Raw genomic sequence first — 18034 nt, forward strand, 5'->3', positions numbered from 1 at the left:
CACATGAAGACCCCCACAGGCCGCCCCGGAGCACGAGCATATCATTAACTGAAAATAAAGATTATACAATAACCACAAGACGGATGTCATCACCAGGTATCATTGTAATCAGTATAACGGCGCTGACCTGACACTGTCTGTAGGTTACTGTGCACAATCCTGCTGACAGGTTCCCTTTAAAGTAGAAAATGTTGATACATATCTCATCAGGAGGTACAATAACTCATTAAATATAAAGGTAACCTGTCAGGCGATTCATGCAGCCCAAAGTGTGGGCAGGATGAGTTGCAGCCTGTCAGCACTATTTTATCCAGGTAAATTTTCCTGGTAAAAAAAAAAGTGAAGATCCGGCCAAGGACCATAGTCAGACTTCAGACTAATCCGGCTCTGCCCCCGGCCGGCTCTTCCCAGGGCTGCAGCAAGTGACTGACAGGTCTCTCCCTCGCGCGCACATAGGGAAAGACCAGTCAATCACCTGCAGCAGAGGCGCTCTAGAGAATTATATACGGTTTGGCCATCATGAATCGCCCGACAGGTTCCCATTAATGTTAGATACCATTATAATCGGTCACAGACTTCTACCCTTGCTTACCACAAACGCTCTGTTGACATCCATGAGCCCTTCCCCTGTTCCAGACGGTGCATCATCAATGTGAAATATCCTGCGAAGAAACCGAGAAGAGAGATAAATGACACATGATCCTTTAACGCTGTATACAAAGACGCACGTTATACTTTAGGTTACCGTTCTCTTCCCTCTTTTCTAGTCCGCAGCAGTTGATTAATCTCCATTGCCGTCAGCTTCTTTGCTACTCGATATTGCCAGACATAAAAGGCTTCCTTGGATGCCGCTATAACATGCGTTTTTGTCATGGTGACGAACAAGGGTACTGCGGAAAAACAGAAATGTACGTTTGTACTAAGCAGCAGTCGGATCCCCAGTGATCAGTAAATGATCTCCTCTGCCATGCAGAGGGCACAGCTTACAGTCCTGGTACAGCAGATTCATGTGTTATGTGCAGCGACCGCTCCCATCTTCTTGCTATACAACGACAGCTGCATCATTGAGAATATACATATGTTCAACAAAGGAGGACGAATCCAGCGGTCAGACATCATCTATATATATATATATATATATATATATATATATATATATATATATATATATATATATATATATATATATATATATATATATAAAATCGTCTAAGGGTATGTGCACACGGTGCGGATTTGCTGCAGATCCACAGCGGATTTTACCGAGCAGAAACGCTGCAGATCCGCACTGTGATGTATAGTACAATGTTAGTTAATGGGAGAAAAAAAAAAAAGATGTGCAGACGGTGCGGAAAAATCAGTGCGGAATTGTTAAAATGTTATGCAGAGCAACAGCGGTGTCCTTTTCTTGTATATTATGCAGCTTGCACCTGTTTACACCTGCTTCATTCTCTTCAAAGGTGCTGGTCGGTTTTTTGGGGGGTACTTTTGTTTTTTGTAGGCGAGAGATAAAATGCAATTGCATATTAACACAGCTTTCCACTTTGAAATCCCACCTCTGTGAGGCTCATATACTTTATAAACAGCTCAATCCACCATTAAAATATATATTTTCTTTGTTATATTAGTATTGATATTATTATATTTTATTATTTTTTTGTATATTATTATTATTTTAAAGGGGGAAAAGCACGAATAATAATGATAATTTTTATGGATCTATAAAAATGTGTGCCATAAACCTGATGGATGGTGTTTATGCGCGGAGAAGTGAAGTGATCCATAGGCGTCTTAGAGAACACGAGCGCTGATGTGTTTGCATTCCTCGGAGCCATGGAAGCTTCTTACCGAGGTCTAGAGAGGAGCTGCTGAAGCCGCCATCTCCAGGATAAGGAGGAATGTTACAGGCGGAGGATAGAATAGACATGTGGCTGTGTTTACCGTGGAGCTATGAAAGGTCCGCTTGTTGGGAGAGTATTGGAGGCCGATGAATGGACGCACTGCGGTTTACTTTACGCGGAAGGCGAGCGACTTAAACATATAAATTCTCACTTGCGAGAGTCGGGACCTGAGCGTTGCTGGATATTATGCAATAAAGTAGCACCTACTGAATAGGAGGAGAATATAAAACAAGCTGGAGATTTCGCTTATGTTCTGGCTCATGGGGTAATGTTATGCAACGGTCTGTGATGGACTCGTGTATACTGCTGTATACAGCCCCGGATCTGTGCACAATAACCCTGTGTGACGGAATAACTCAGGCATTATAGTCATCGCCGTGCACAGCGACAAGCAATTCTAAATGACGGACAAATATCATAATGTTAGAGTGTGATTTGTGGCTTTACATAGGACTGCAGGTGAGCGGACCACATTCTCTTACACCAAAAATCCACTGTTTATTCACCTTTTTAGCCATTTTTGAGCTATGAACACTTTGCATTCCTTACGTTTACAGCTCGATGACGAGGAGACCGACCACCTCTGCTGTCTAGATTGTAAGTGCTGCACTGGCCAAGATTAGAAGGTAAAAGTGCACTCCAGTGATCCAGGCCAGCTTCAAAGCAGCGCTCCGCAGAAAAGAGCAGGTTCGTCCACTGCTCATAGACGCCAAAGGTGGTCGGACGCCTTGGAAACGAGCTGTAAACAAAAGAAACGAAAAGAGTTATTATCTCAAGAACGGCTGAAAATTGTAATAAATAATACACTGCAAAAGTGCTTGTATATACAAGTATCATCCAACAACGCCCATCTATAAAAGAGGGGAATAAGACGTTGTAATAACTCTGCTGCGGAGAATGTTCTTTTACTCCTCCACTACCGGTAAGCACTAATTCTCTGCGGTCTGTAATGGTTCTCACACCTGTCTACATATTTTAGAGATCAGGGTAACATATTTAGAAATGAGTGGGAGAGATTATTCTTCTCGGCAGTTGTTTATGCTATATGTGTTCTATATATGCAGGCTCAGACTGGCCCACCGGAAAGCAGGAGAATCCTCAGGTGGGCCCCCCATGCAGGAATGGGATCTCCACTCCACCTGTATGAGAAGACAAGGGCATCATCTCAACATACATTTAACGAGCTACCCCACTCATTATCATATAGAAATATAGGCACATTTGTGAATGAGGGTAATGTGATATTTGCATGTAGCTGAACAGTGGGCCACCAGAGTCAATGTCACTGGTGGGCCCTTGGAACCCCAGTCTGACAACCCAGGAGGGAAATGTGATGGGGGTTGTAAAGAGCTAATCAGGCATAATGTACTGAATTTATATAAAGGAGAGACTAGAGATCTAAACTAAATGTGAGCAAAGGTACAAGTGGACACATCTGTATCTCATGCCAGAACAAGCCTTCCTTTACCGTTACCCCTTCCCTCACTTTTATTCATGTGTTTTGTCAGGAAATTGCTAAATCTTGATAAAAACAATTAAAAATAAGTAAATATATAATGTACAGCAAGGAAGATTATGAGTCAATACACCTTGAATACGTTGGCTTTCCTTACCTATATCTATGTACTTGGAATCCAAGGGTGTTCCGATGGAATTGCATAAGACAAGCACGTACTAGAAAAAGGAAAATACCAGTGACGCTAGTAAAATACGACATACAAAGAGCCTGATTCATCGAGACGGACATTTTGTACTGTAGTCTTGATCACATGTGCGCTGGACTATAGAGACATGCAGCACAAAACAAATTTGGTGCATCTTCCAGCTGCCGTGCGCCATCGCCAGAAGTTACTCCAGTCATAGACTGGAATATATTTCTTCCTGGGCAGGACAATGGGCGGTATTGCGTTAATATAGTGATAAGAATATAGATCTATAACACTGAATAGAACATTAAAATAATTTACCTGCGCTCCAGATGCTGATACTCCCTAAAAACAAGGAACCAAATAGTGATGATTTAGCAAAGAACAGAAAAAAAACATACAAAGCGAATCTATATATGATCTACACCAATACAGAACTTAAAGTACTGTGTTTTTCCGCTCTCCATTATTTAATATGGCTGTATGAGGTTTTGCTTTTTCGCAGAATAAAGCTGTACTTTATATATGTATTTATATGAATATAATCATATATATAACATAGTCAGAGATTGGACTGCAGAGCATGGACTGGCCGGCGGCTCTCCTCACCTGACCTGTTCCCATATGGTTTATTATTAACTACGGTAATCAGTGAATAATAAAAATAATTTCGATTTTCCTTGGATCCCACAGGGATTTTTACTATAGTGTCATGGCATAGTGAATGTCTCTGTGATTACAGCAGTCTGTGTACTAATGCCCAGGTATGCCCTAACAAGGGCAGACAGCCATGTGGCCCTTCAGTGTTTGCCCATCATAGGCAAAGGCTTTACGTTGTTTTTACAATGAAAGGTCTCACTTAGGGAACCTGTAAGAGACGATTGTACATGGTACATATACACAAACGTCTCACCGAGCAGATGAGAGAAAGGTGATATTAAATCCTGATTTCCCAAAGATCAGCCAGGAAATGGGTGGAAGCAAACAACGCTACTGAATGGTACAGCGCCCAGGAAAGCCACATATGCTCTCTATCTTACCAAATGGTGAGGGTCCCCGTAGTCAGACCCCCACAGCTAACACATTATGGTATTTTGTGTTAATATTCTGCAGTCACCAAGAATTAGTCACAATCACTGGAGTCACTGCCTTCAGATACAGGAGATGATAGAGAGAAGTCAGGGCCGTTACCTTCAGCCTGCTGGTCTCCGACTCACTGTCATCCTGAAAAGAAGAAAACCATCGTTACGACAATGCATACCAATATCCCTTAATAGCTCTTTTGTGTCTTCAAGTTTCTTGGTGGTGTGTGAACAGGTTCCTACAGACTTGTTCACTGTGCAAGTAGCCCATGTGTTTCTGTTTCCATAGATAGATAATAGATAGATAATAAACAGATAGATAGATAATAGATAGATAATAGATAGATAGATAGATAGATAGATAGATAGATAGATGATAGATAATAGATAGATAATAGACAGATAATAGACAGACGATAAATAGGTAGATAATAGATAGATAATATATAGATAGATAATAGATAAATAGATAGAGAGACAGAAAATCGATAGAGAGATAGATAATAAATACAGTGGGTACGGAAAATAGTCAGACCCTTTACATTTTTCACTCCATTTTTGTTTCATTGCAGCCATTTGGTAAATTCAAATAAGTTCTTTTTTTCTCATTAATGTACGCTCTGCACCCCATCTTGACTGAAACATTTTTTGCAAATTTATTACAAAAGAAAAACTGAAATATCACAGGGCCATAAGTATTCAGACCCTTGGCTCAGTATTGAGGTAGAAGCCCCTTTTGAGCTAGTACAGCCATGAGTCTGTGATGTTATGCCTGCTGCTAAAGAGAAATGAATATTCACTGAATTCCACGCCCAGTGAATATTAATTTCTCTTTAAGAGCATCCTGTTATGCATAGCTGCATCCTTATCCTGGAATTTCTGCAGTACTCAAGGTTCCCAAGTGCACAGTGGCCTCCATAATCCTTAAATGGAAGAAGTTTGGGACCACCAGAAGTCTTCCTAGACCTGGCCATCCAGCCAAACTGAGCAAACGTGGGAGAAGAGCCTCGGTGAGAGAGGTAAAGAACCCCAAGATCACTGTGGCTGAGCTCCAGAGATGCAGTAGGGAGATGGGAGAAAGTTCCACAAAGTCAACTATCATTGCAGCCCTCCACCAGTCAGGCCTTTATGGCAGAGTGGCCCAACGGAAGCCTCTCCTCAGTGCAAGACATATGAAAGCCCACATAGAGTTTGCTAAAAAACACATGAAAGATTCCCAGACTATGAGAAATAGGATTCTCCGGTCTGATGAGACGAAGATAGGCCTTTTTGGTGATAATTCTAAGCGGTATGTGTGGAAAAAATAGGCACTGCTCATCACGTGGCCAATACAATCCCAACAGTGAAACATGGTGGTGGCAGCATCATGCTATGGGGGTGTTTTTCAGCTGCAGGGACAGGATGACTGGTTGCCATTGAAGGAAACATAAATGCGGCCAAGTACAGAGATATCCTGGATGAAAACCTCTTCCAGAGTGCTCTGGGCCTCAGACTTGGCCGAAGGTTCACCCTCCAACAAGACAATGACCCTAAGCACCCAGCTAAAATAACAAAGGAGCGGCTTCAGAACAACTCTGTGACCATTCTTGACTGACCCAGACAGAGCCCTGACCTAAACCCAAATGAGCATCTCTGGAGAGACCTGAAAATGGCTGTCCACCAACATTCACCATCCAACCTGATGGAACTGGAGAGGATCTGCAAGGTAGAATGGCAGAGGATCCCCAAATCCAGGGGTGAGAAACTTGTTACATCATTTCCAAGAAGACTCATGGCTGTACTAGCTCAAAAGGGGCTTCTATTCAATACTGAGCAAAGGGTCTGAATACTTATGACCATGAGATATTTCAGTTTTTCTTTGCAAATAAATAAATTTGCAAAAATTTCCATATTTCTGTTTTTTTCAGTCAAGATGGGGTGCGGAGTGTACATTAATGAGAAAAAAAAATGAACTTTTTTGAATTTACCAAACGGCTGCAATGAGGCAAAGAGTGAAAAATGTAAAGGGGTCTGAATACTTTCCGTACCCACTGTAATTATTTCCCCCACGATAGATAGATAGATAGACAGATGATAGATAGATAGATAGATAGATAGATAGATAGATAGATAGATAGATAGATAGATAGATAGATAGATAGATGAGGGCGTTATTATGCGCACTCTGGCTGCAGAATTTCGCTTTTCAATATCATTTGTCCATCTGTGAACAAGCTTTTATATTCCTTCATCAAAAAATATCTTAGACTGAGCTGGGAGCCATGAATGCAACGCTGTCTCCACCTTTGTCACATAACCCCGTTATACATCTGTCCAACAGAATCACGTGTACGCTCAATGTTGTCAGACACGGACGGGCATCCAGCGCCTTCTTTATGGCTAAACATATACTGTATATTATATTATACAGTCATGGCCAAAAATGTTGGCACCCTTGAAATTGTTCCCAGAAAATTCTTGCAGTTACACATGTTTTGTTATACACGATTATTTCCATTATGTGTATTGCAACAACAAAAAAATTCACACAAAACCCCAAAAATGGCCTGGACAAAACTGCTGGCACCCTCAACTTCATATTTGGTTGTCCAACCTTTGGAATAAATAACTGCAATCAATTACTTCCTATAACCTTCAACAAGCTTCTTTTGACCACTCTTCTGTTGCAAACTGCTCCAGGTCTCTCATAATTGAAGGGCGCCTTCTCCCAATAGTAATTTTTAGATCTCTCTACAGGTGATCAATAGGATTTAGATCCAAACTCATTACTGCCAATTCAGAACTCTCCAGCGCTTTGTTTCCATCCATTTCTGGGTGATTCTTGAAGTATATTTGGGGTATTTGCCCTGCTGGAAGATCCATGACCTATGACGAAAACCCAACTATCTGACACTGGGCACTACATTGCAACCCCAAATCCATTGATAATCTTCAGATTTCATGATGCCTTGCAGAGTCAAGAAACCCAGTTCTAGAGGCAGCAAAACAACCCCAAAACATCTTTGAACCTCCACCATATTTGACTGTAGGTACCGTGTTCTTTTCCTTGTAAGCCTCATTCAGTTTCAGTAAACAGTAGAATGATGTGCTTTACAAAAAAGCTCCATCTTGGTCTCATCTGTCCACAAGTTGATTCCCACAAGGATTTTGGCCTACTCCCATACATTTTGGCAAACTGCAGTCTAGCTTTATGCCTCTGTGTCAACAGTTGGATGGAACAATTTCAAGGGTGCCAACACTTTCAGCCATAAATGATTTTACATATCTACTATATAATTGTCTAAGGGTCACTTCCGTCTGTCTGTCCTTCTGTCTGTCACAGATATTCATTGGTCGCGGCCTCTGTCTGTCATGGAAATCCAAGTCGCTGATTGGTCGCGTCAACACAGCCACGACCAATCAGCGACGGGCACAGTCCGGAAGAAAATGGCCGCTCCTTACTCCCCGCAGTCAGTGCCTGGCGCCCGCATACTCCTCTCCAGTCACCGCTAACACAGGGTTAATGCCGGCGGTAACGGACCGCGTTATGCCGCGGGTAACGAACTCCGTTACCGCTGCTATTAACCCTGTGTGTCCCCAACTTTTTACTATTGACACTGCCTATGCGGCATCAATAGTAAAAAATGTAATGCTAAAAATAATAATAATAAAAAAAAAAACCTCCTATACTCACCCTCCGTAGCTCGCGCCGGCCGTCACCTTCCGTTCCCGGCGATGCATTGCGAAATTACCCAGAAGACTTAGCAGTCTCGCGAGACCGCTAAGTCATCTGGGTAATTTCGCAATGCATCCTGGAACGGAAGATGGCGGCAGCCGCGTGCCCATCGCCAGAGCACCGTTGGATCCCAGGGGGTGAGTATGTAACTATTTTTTATTTTAATTCTTTTTTTTTTTTTTTTTTTAACAGGGATATGGTGCCCACACTGCTAAATACTGCGTGGGCTGCGTTATACACTACATGGCTGCTATATACTACGTGGGCATTACTATATACTACATGGCTGCTATATACTACGTGGGCAGTACTATATACTACATGGCTGCTATATACTACGTGGACAGTACTATATACTACATGGCTGCTTTATACTACGTGTACAGTACTATATACTACATGGCTGCTATATACTACGTGGGCAGTACTATATACTACATGGGCAGTACTATATACTACATGGCTGCTTTATACTACGTGTACAGTACTATATACTACATGGCTGCTATATACTACGTGGACAGTACTATATACTACATGGCTGCTATATACTACGTGGGCAGTACTATATACTACATGGCTGCTATATACTACGTGGGCAGTACTATATGCTACATGGCTGCTATATACTACGTGGGCAGTACTATATACTACATGGCTGCTATATACTACGTGGACAGTACTATATACTACATGGCTGCTATATACTACGTGGGCAGTATTATATACTACATGGCTGCTATATACTACGTGGGCAGTACTATATACTACATGGCTGCTATATACAACATGGGCAGTACTATATGCTACATGGCTGCTATATACTACGTGGGCAGTACTATATGCTACATGGCTGCTATATACTACGTGGGCAGTACTATATACTACATGGCTGCTATATACTGTGTGGACAGTACTATATACTACATGGCTGCTATATACTACGTGGGCAGTACTATATGCTACATGGCTGCTAAATACTACGTGGGCAGTACTATATACTACATGGCTGCTATATACTACGTGGGCTGTGCTCTATACTACATGGCTGCTATATACTACGTGGGCAGTTCTATATACTACATGGCTGCTATATACTACGTGGGCAGTGTTAGAAACTACATGGCTGCTGTATACTACGTGGGCAGTGCTATATACAACATGGCTGCTATATATTACGTGGCCAGTGTTACATACTATGTGGCCTGTGTGTTTTGTACTGCGTGGGCTGTGCTATATATTGCGTGGCCTGTGTTATATACTATGTGGCTGCTATATACTGCGTGGGCTGTGTTATATACTGTTTGGGCTGTGTTATATATTGTGTGGCCTGTATTAATGCATCGGGTATTCTACAATATGTATGTATGTATATAGAAGCCACATACTACATAGCACAGGCCACGTACTATTTGTATGCTATATACTACATGGCTCCTATATACTACATGGCCTGTGCTATATACTATGTGGCTGCTATATACATACATATTCTAGAATACCCAATGCGTTAGAATCGGACCACCATCTAGTATATATATATACTAGATGGTGGCCCGATTCTAATGCATGGGATATTCTAGAATATGCTATTGCCCAGCCACGTAATATATTGCCCAGCGACGTAGTATATTGCCCAGCCACGTAGTATATTGCCCAGTGGCGTAGTATATTGCCCAGCCACGTAATATATTGCCCAGTTACGTAGTATATTGCCCAGCCACGTAGTATATTGCCCAGTTACGTAGTATATTGCCCAGCCACGTAGTATACAGTGCCTACAAGTAGTATTCAACCCCCTGCAGATTTAGCAGGTTTACACATTTGGAATTAACTTGGCATTGTGACATTTGGACTGTAGATCAGCCTGGAAGTGTGAAATGCACTGCAGCAAAAAAGAATGTTATTTCTTTGTTTATTTTTTTTTTTTAAATTGTGAAAAGTCTTTTCAGAGGGTCATTTATTATTCAACCCCTCAACCCAACAGAATTCTGTTTGGTTCCCCTAAATTATTAAGAAGTAGTTCAGGCACAAAGAACAATGAGCTTCACATGTTTGGATTAATTATCTCTTTTTCCAGCCTTTTCTGACTATTTAAGACCCTCCCCAAACTTGTGAACAGCACTCATACATGGTCAACATGGGAAAGACAAAGGAGCATTCCAAGGCCATCAGAGACAAGATCGTGGAGGGTCACAAGGCTGGCAAGGGGAACAAAACCCTTTCCAAGGAGTTGGGCCTACCTGTCTCCACTGTTGGGAGCATCATCCGGAAGTGGAAGGCTTATGGAACTACTGTTAGCCTTCCATGGCCTGGACAGCCTTTGAAAGTTTCCTCCTGTGCCGAGGCCAGGCTTGTCCGAAGAGTCAAGGCTAACGCAAGGACAACAAGGAAGGAGCTCCGGGAAGATCTCATGGCAGTGGGGACATTGGTTTCAGTCAATACCATAAGTAACGTACTCCACCGCAATGGTCTCCGTTCCAGACGAGCCCGTAAGGTACCTTTACTTTCAAAGCGTCATGTCAAGGCTCGTCTACAGTTTGCTCATGATCACTTGGAGGACTCTGAGACTGACTGGTTCAAGGTTCTCTGGTCTGATGAGACCAAGATCGAGATCTTTGGTGCCAACCACACACGTGACGTTTGGAGACTGGATGGCACTGCATACGACCCCAAGAATACCATCCCTACAGTCAAGCATGGTGGTGGCAGCATCATGCTGTGGGGCTGTTTCTCAGCCAAGTTGCTTGGCCATCTGGTCCGCATCCATGGGAAGATGGATAGCACGGCCTACCTGGAGATTTTGGCCAAGAACCTCCTCTCCTCCATCAAGGATCTTAAGATGGGTCGTCATTTCATCTTCCAACAAGACAACGACCCAAAGTACACAGCCAAGAAAACCAAGGCCTGGTTCAAGAGGCAAAAAATCAAGGTGTTGCAGTGGCCTAGTCAGTCTCCTGACCTTAACCCAATTGAAAACTTGTGGAAGGAGCTCAAGATTAAAGTCCACATGAGACACCCAAAGAACCTAGATAACTTGGAGAAGATCTGCATGGAGGAGTGGGCCAAGATAACTCCAGAGACCTGTGCCGGCCTGATCAGGTCTTATAAAAGACGATTATTAGCTGTAATTGCAAACAAAGGTTATTCCACAAAATATTAAACCTAGGGGTTGAATAATAATTGACCCCCACTTTTATGTTTAAAATTTATAAAAATTTAACTGAGCAACAAAACTTTTTGGTTTGTAAGATTTATGCATCTGTTAATAAATCCTGCTCTTGCTTGAAGTTTGAAGGCTCTAACTTATTTGCATCTTATTAAACCTGCTAAATCTGCAGGGGGTTGAATACTACTTGTAGGCACTGTATTGCCCAGCCACGTAGTATATTGCCCAGTCACGTAGTATATTGCCCAGCCACGTAGTATATTGCCCAGTCACGTAGTATATTGCCCAGCCACGTAATATATTGCCCAGTTACGTAGTATATTGCCCAGCCACGTAGTATATTGCCCAGTTACGTAGTATATTGCCCAGCCACGTAGTATATTGCCCAGCCACGTAGTATATTGCCCAGCCACGTAGTATATTGCCCAGTCACGTAGTATATTGCCCAGCCACGTAGTATATTGCCCAGTCACGTAGTATATTGCCCAGCCACGTAATATATTGCCCAGTTACGTAGTATATTGCCCAGCCACGTAGTATATTGCCCAGCCACGTAGTATATTGCCCAGTCACGTAGTATATTGCCCAGCCACCAGCCACGTAGTATATTGCCCAGCCACATAATATATTGCCCAGCCACGTAGTATATTGCCCAGCCACGTAGTATATTGCCCAGCCACGTAGTATACAGCATATCCCTGTTAAAAAAAAGAATTAAAATAAAAAATAGTTACATACTTACCCCTCCGTTGGCACCCAGATCGAAGCGGCGGGTCACCGATGCTCCTCGCGCGCTCCGGTCTGAAGAGTGCATTGCGGTCTCGCGAGATGATGATGCAGCGCTATGTCATCATCTCGCGAGATCGCAGCATGGACCGGTTACCGGAGCGTCGCGATCGGGAAAGGCCTGCTGTCGATCCGGGGGCCGACGGACTGTGAGTATGTAACTATTTTTAATTTTTTTAAATTATCTTTAATGCATGCATGCATAGGCAGCATGAATAGTAAAAAGTTGGTCACACAGGGTTAATAGCACGTTAACTGAGTGCGTTACAGCGCGGTCAACGCTGCCATTAACCCTGTGTGAGCGCTGACTGGAGGGGAGTACGGAGCGGGCACTGACTGCGGGGAGGAAGGAGCGGCCATTTTTCCGCCGGACTGTGCCCGTCGCTGTTTGGTCGTGGCTGTTTTGCCACGACCAATCAGCGACTTGGATTACATGACAGACAGCGGCCGCGACCAATGAATATCCGTGACAGACAGACAGACAGACAGAAGGACAGACGGAAGTGACCCTTAGACAATTATATAGTAGATTATATATATATATATATATATATATATATATATATATATATATATATATATATATATATATATATACACACACACACACATATACACACGCACATATACACTTTTTGTTTATTCGCAAAACAGCTTTTTTTACTATACTATATTTTTCATGTGCATGCCTATAAGCCCCTACAAGATTTGAATGGGTAATCCTATTTTCCTATATCAAAAGGGATCAACATATTGACATCTGCACAACACCACTCAGAGCCACCTAGGTAGCTGCTTCCAGTCCAATTTACTTGAATGGGGTCCATGCCACAGTACCCTGCACATTGGGTGACCGGACACAATATAGGAAAAAGTTGCGAAGGTGCCCTTTCCTTTTTACAAAATGTATGATGTAGGGGCCCCTGCCTGCCTAATCAGTGCTAACAATGTCTGGCTGTGTAGGGACACATTATGCTAATAAGGCGGAATAGTGATACCCAGTTGTCAGTTTACCTGTATGTCCTGATGCAGGAATGGGTTAGTGTGTCACTATAATCATAATTGGTTTATCTGTATATGATCTGGACAGCAACATTTTATTACATATTATGTGCCTACCGATAGGGAACAGCACCAGGTGGAATTCCTCGACAAGGCAAAATATACCATCCATTTGAAGAATACTCAAAAAATGCCCTGAAGAAGTCACTAAGGGGGAAATGCGTTGGAATAAAACTAGGATGAATAGCGAATATACCCATGTGGAAACATAGTTACCGCATTTTTCGTTCTATAAGACGCACTTTTTTTCCACCAAAAACATGGAGGAAAATGGGGGAGTGCGTCTTATTGTCTGGATGTACCTACTCTGGCTGTAGTGGGGAGGTGGAAGAGCGGCAGCGGCGGAGCAGCAGGTCACAGGAGACAGGAGCCAGCTGCTGTGGCTAACTTGTGCCCGCTGATGAAGAGAAATTAATTTTCACTGCATTCCACGACCATGGGTGTGGAGGACAGGGAATATTCATTTCTCTTTAATAGCATCCTGGTATGCATGGCCCCATCCTTATCCTGGTATGATTGGTCCCCATCCCCATCCTGGTATGCATGGCCCCATCCTTATCCTAGTATGATTGGAGCACATCCCTGTCCTGGTATGCATGGCCCCATCCTTATCCTGGTATGCATGGCCCCATCCTTATCCTGATATGATTGGCCCCATCCTTATACTAGTATGATTGGCCCCCATCCCCATCCTGGTATGCATGGCCCCATCCTTATCCTGGTATGATTGGTCCCCATCCCCATCCTGGTATGCATGGACCCATCCTTATCCTAGTATGATTGGCCCACATCCCTATCCTGGTATGCATGGCCCCATCCTTATCCTGGTATGCATGGACCCATCCTTATCCTAGTATGATTGGCCCACATCCCTATCCTGGTATGCATGGCCCCATCCCCATCCTGGTATGCATGGCCCCATCCTTATCCTGGTATGATTGGTCCCCATCCCCATCCTGGTATGCATGGACCCATCCTTATCCTAGTATGATTGGCCCACATCCCTATCCTGGTATGCATGGCCCCATCCTTATCCTAGTATGATTGGAGCACATCCCTGTCCTGGTATGCATGGCCCCATCCTTATCCTGGTATGATTGGCCCCCATCCTTATCCTAGTATGATTGGCCCCCATCCCCATCCTGGTATGTATGGCCCCATCCTTATCCTGGTATGATTGGTCCCCATCCCCATCCTGGTATGCATGGCCCCATCCTTATCCTAGTATGATTGGCCCACATCCCTATCCTGGTATGCATGGCCCCATCCTTATCCTGGTATGCATGGCCCCATCCTTATCCTGGTATGATTGGTCCCCATCCCCATCCTGGTATGCATGGACCCATCCTTATCCTAGTATGATTGGCCCACATCCCTATCCTGGTATGCATGGCCCCATCCTTATCCTGGTATGCATGGCCCCATCCTTATCCTGGTATGCATGGCCCCATCCTTATCCTGGTATGATTGGCCCCCATCCTGGTATGCATGGCCCCCATCCTTATCCTGGTATGATTGGCCCCCATCCTGGTATGCATGGCCCCATCCTTATCCTGGTATGATTGGCCCCCATCCTGGTATGCATGGCCCCATCCTTATCCTGGTATGATTGGCCCCCATCCTGGTATGCATGGCCCCACCCTTATCCTGGTATGATTGGCCCCCATCCTGGTATGCATGGCCCCATCCTTATCCTGGTATGATTGGCCCCCATCCTAGTATGAACGGCCCCATCCTTATCCTGGTATGCATGGCCCCATCCTTATCCTGGTATACATGACCCCCATCCCTATCCTGGTACGCAGGGCCCCATCAGAAAAACATAAAAAAAAAAAATTATACTTGGCCTGCCATGTGCAAGCATAAAGCAGCTGCTGGCATCAGAACAAGAGGCTGCAAGGGAGCGCAGGAAGGGAAGTGTAATGGTTTGGGGTTTTTTTAAGTTTTTCTGATGGGGCCATGAATACCAGGATGGGGATGAGTGCCAATCATACTAGGATAAGGATGGGTTCCTGCATACTAGGACAGAGATGGGGGCCCAACAAATCAGGATACGGATGAGGGGAACCATTCCTACCAAGATAGGGATGAGGGGGACCATTCCTACAAGGATAGGGATGAGGGGGACATGCCTACCAGGCTATGGATAATGGGGACATGCCTAATAGATTAGGGATGAGGAGCCATGCATACCAGGATAAGGATGAGGGGGTCCACACCCACCCGGATGGCCATGAGGTGGCCATGCATACCAAGATGGGGATCAGGGGGACATGCATACCAGGGTATGGATGAGAGTGCCATGCATACCAGGATAGGGATGAGGGGACCTTGTATACTAGGATAGGGATGAGTGGGCCATGTATACCAGGATAGGGATGAGGGGGCCATGTATACCAGGATAGGGATGAGTGGGCCATGTATACCAGGATAGGGATGAGGGGGCCATGTATACCAGGATAGGGATGAGTGGGCCATGTATACCAGGATAGGGATGAGGGGGCCATGTATACCAGGATAGGGATGAGGGGGCCATGTATACTAGGATAGGGATGAGTGGGCCATGCATACCAGGATAGGGATGAGGGGGCCTTGTATACTAGGATAGGGATGAGTGGGCCATGTATACCAGGATAGGGATGAGGGGGCCTTGTATACTAGGATAGGGATGAGTGGGCCATGTATACCAGGATAGGGATGAGGGGGCCATGTATACCAGGATAGGGATGAGGGCACCATACATACCAAGATAGAGGACATTAATTACAGATTTGAGCACGTTTTTTGCTTCAATTTTTGTATCTAATTTCCTCCTCTAAAACCTAGGTGCGTCTTATGCTCCAGTGTGTCTTACAGTTGGAAAAATAAGGTATATAGAGGTTTGGAAGGAAGGAGACATCAAAAGGTGCCACAACTGGCATTTAACGTCAAGTGACATCAGTGAAGACATGGTAAGAGTAGGGAGGGATATCATTTAACCACGAAGAGAACAGAGACCCTCATGATCCATTTACTTTAAGTGATGCACTACAACTGTGCTACTTGATGTATAGCAGATTTTTACCGACTTATATAATGACAGGTAAATACATGTAATAATACACTCATTACATGCAAATCTAACATAAGGAATGATAACGTAAGGATACAAACCTGTGGATGGTTCTCGTCAGCTTTAGTAGCCAATATACAGAAATCCCCGCACGTTGTTACAGAGATCAGGCTCTTCACGTACTTCACATATTTCTCATTGTTTTTGGTGTCCCAAAAGACGACGCAATATTCTGGACGATCCGGCCTGGTGTAAGCGTACACAACTGTGTTCGAGCAATAACCCCACTGTAAAAGTACAAGACAAAGCGTTTACTGTGTAGCTATTATTACTGTGATATATGTAGACTTATGTCCTGCAATAATGTGGGAGCCAGGACTTCTCCAGATTTGGCAGAGAGTCGGGAACATTATGACCTATGTGTTCCCATCCACCTGAATCCCAGCTCTAATTATCAGGACCAGGAGTGATGAACTGTTCATAAGCCACCTGATCATTTCACCAAGTCATTAGCCATACATTTATACGTGATCACGGAGGCCAGCGATTGGCTGCAGTGGTCAAATGACCAAAGAACTGGATGTCATGTTACTGCAAAAGATGATATTACGGGGGTTTGAGTGACAAATAATGCCTACTTCTTTATTTTCTAACGATCCTTACTCTGTGACAGTCTCAAAATTCATAGTAATCCACTTGAGGAATGCAGTTTTTTTATTACTTTTTTCACGCTCCCTCCTTTTTTCAATCAGTGTAGATGTATAAGTGTTTGCATTTTTGTTATTCTCTGTGGGCGGTACAGGTTTTGGATTTTTTTTGGAAGGTTGGATAAATAATTGTTCACAATGTATAAGCCTTATCCAAAAAGGTGGAGATTTTACCCCTGGCCTTCCACTCTGGTTGACCTGATCCACTTAGAAATGGTTATCTTGTGTGGTCCATCAGAGGAGACAAAGAGAGAACAATAATGTTGGGAAGAGTCCCGTGATTCTACTGACTCTGACCAGATGCAGACGGTGGAGAGTGTGCTCCAGGGGATGAACAGGACATTGGCAAAAGGAGGGGAGAACGATGTTCTCATTGATATGAGAGGCCAAGAGCACTTTTGGAAGTAAAGATAGCAAGGGGGAAAGACCTTGTCCAGATGGACAACAAAAAAGGGAGCCTTGCAAGAAAGGGTAGAAAGCTCAGACACCCTGGAAATTGGGATTTTTGTGTACTCACAGTAAAATTCTTTTCTCTGAGCCATTCATTGGGGGACACAGACCGTGGGTGTATGCTGCTGTCACTAAGAGGCTGACACTAAGTGATACAAAGAAAGTTCTCTTCTCCTTTTTAATTGATGACCCATTGGGCAGGAATACTGGTAGGTATACCACAGGAGATTCCACCCGGTTAATCTGCCAAGTGGCAGAATGCGCGGCTGCATCCGGAAGGTCAGGAATAGCCATCTATTGCAATCGCCACTCTTTTGACGGTGCGGAGTTAAAATGATGAACCCTCAATCCACCATCCTCTTAACAGGGAAGTGGAGAGGGATCGTCCGCCTTCTTGCATCATCTGCTAAATAGTGGAGATGCAGAGGGGGTGTTCGGACGCCTAAAAGGGAGCCTCTGTACAT

General features: G+C 43.9%; 1 protein-coding gene across 1 annotated transcript in view; it reads right to left on the reverse strand.

Moving 5' to 3' along the window:
- Positions 1-18034, reverse strand: part of WDR35 (WD repeat domain 35) — a 119529-nt gene that overhangs the window by 56097 nt on the left and 45398 nt on the right. Inside the window, exons 10-15 of the mRNA XM_077291476.1 lie at positions 16515-16700; positions 4739-4771; positions 3869-3892; positions 3515-3575; positions 746-890; positions 593-662 (exon numbers count right to left, since the gene is read on the reverse strand). Coding sequence (XP_077147591.1) covers positions 593-662; positions 746-890; positions 3515-3575; positions 3869-3892; positions 4739-4771; positions 16515-16700 — 519 coding nt within the window. The remainder of the gene's footprint in view (positions 1-592; positions 663-745; positions 891-3514; positions 3576-3868; positions 3893-4738; positions 4772-16514; positions 16701-18034) is intronic.

Source organism: Ranitomeya variabilis, chromosome 2, assembly GCF_051348905.1.
Source record: "Ranitomeya variabilis isolate aRanVar5 chromosome 2, aRanVar5.hap1, whole genome shotgun sequence".
NCBI classification, from domain to species: domain Eukaryota; kingdom Metazoa; phylum Chordata; class Amphibia; order Anura; family Dendrobatidae; genus Ranitomeya; species Ranitomeya variabilis.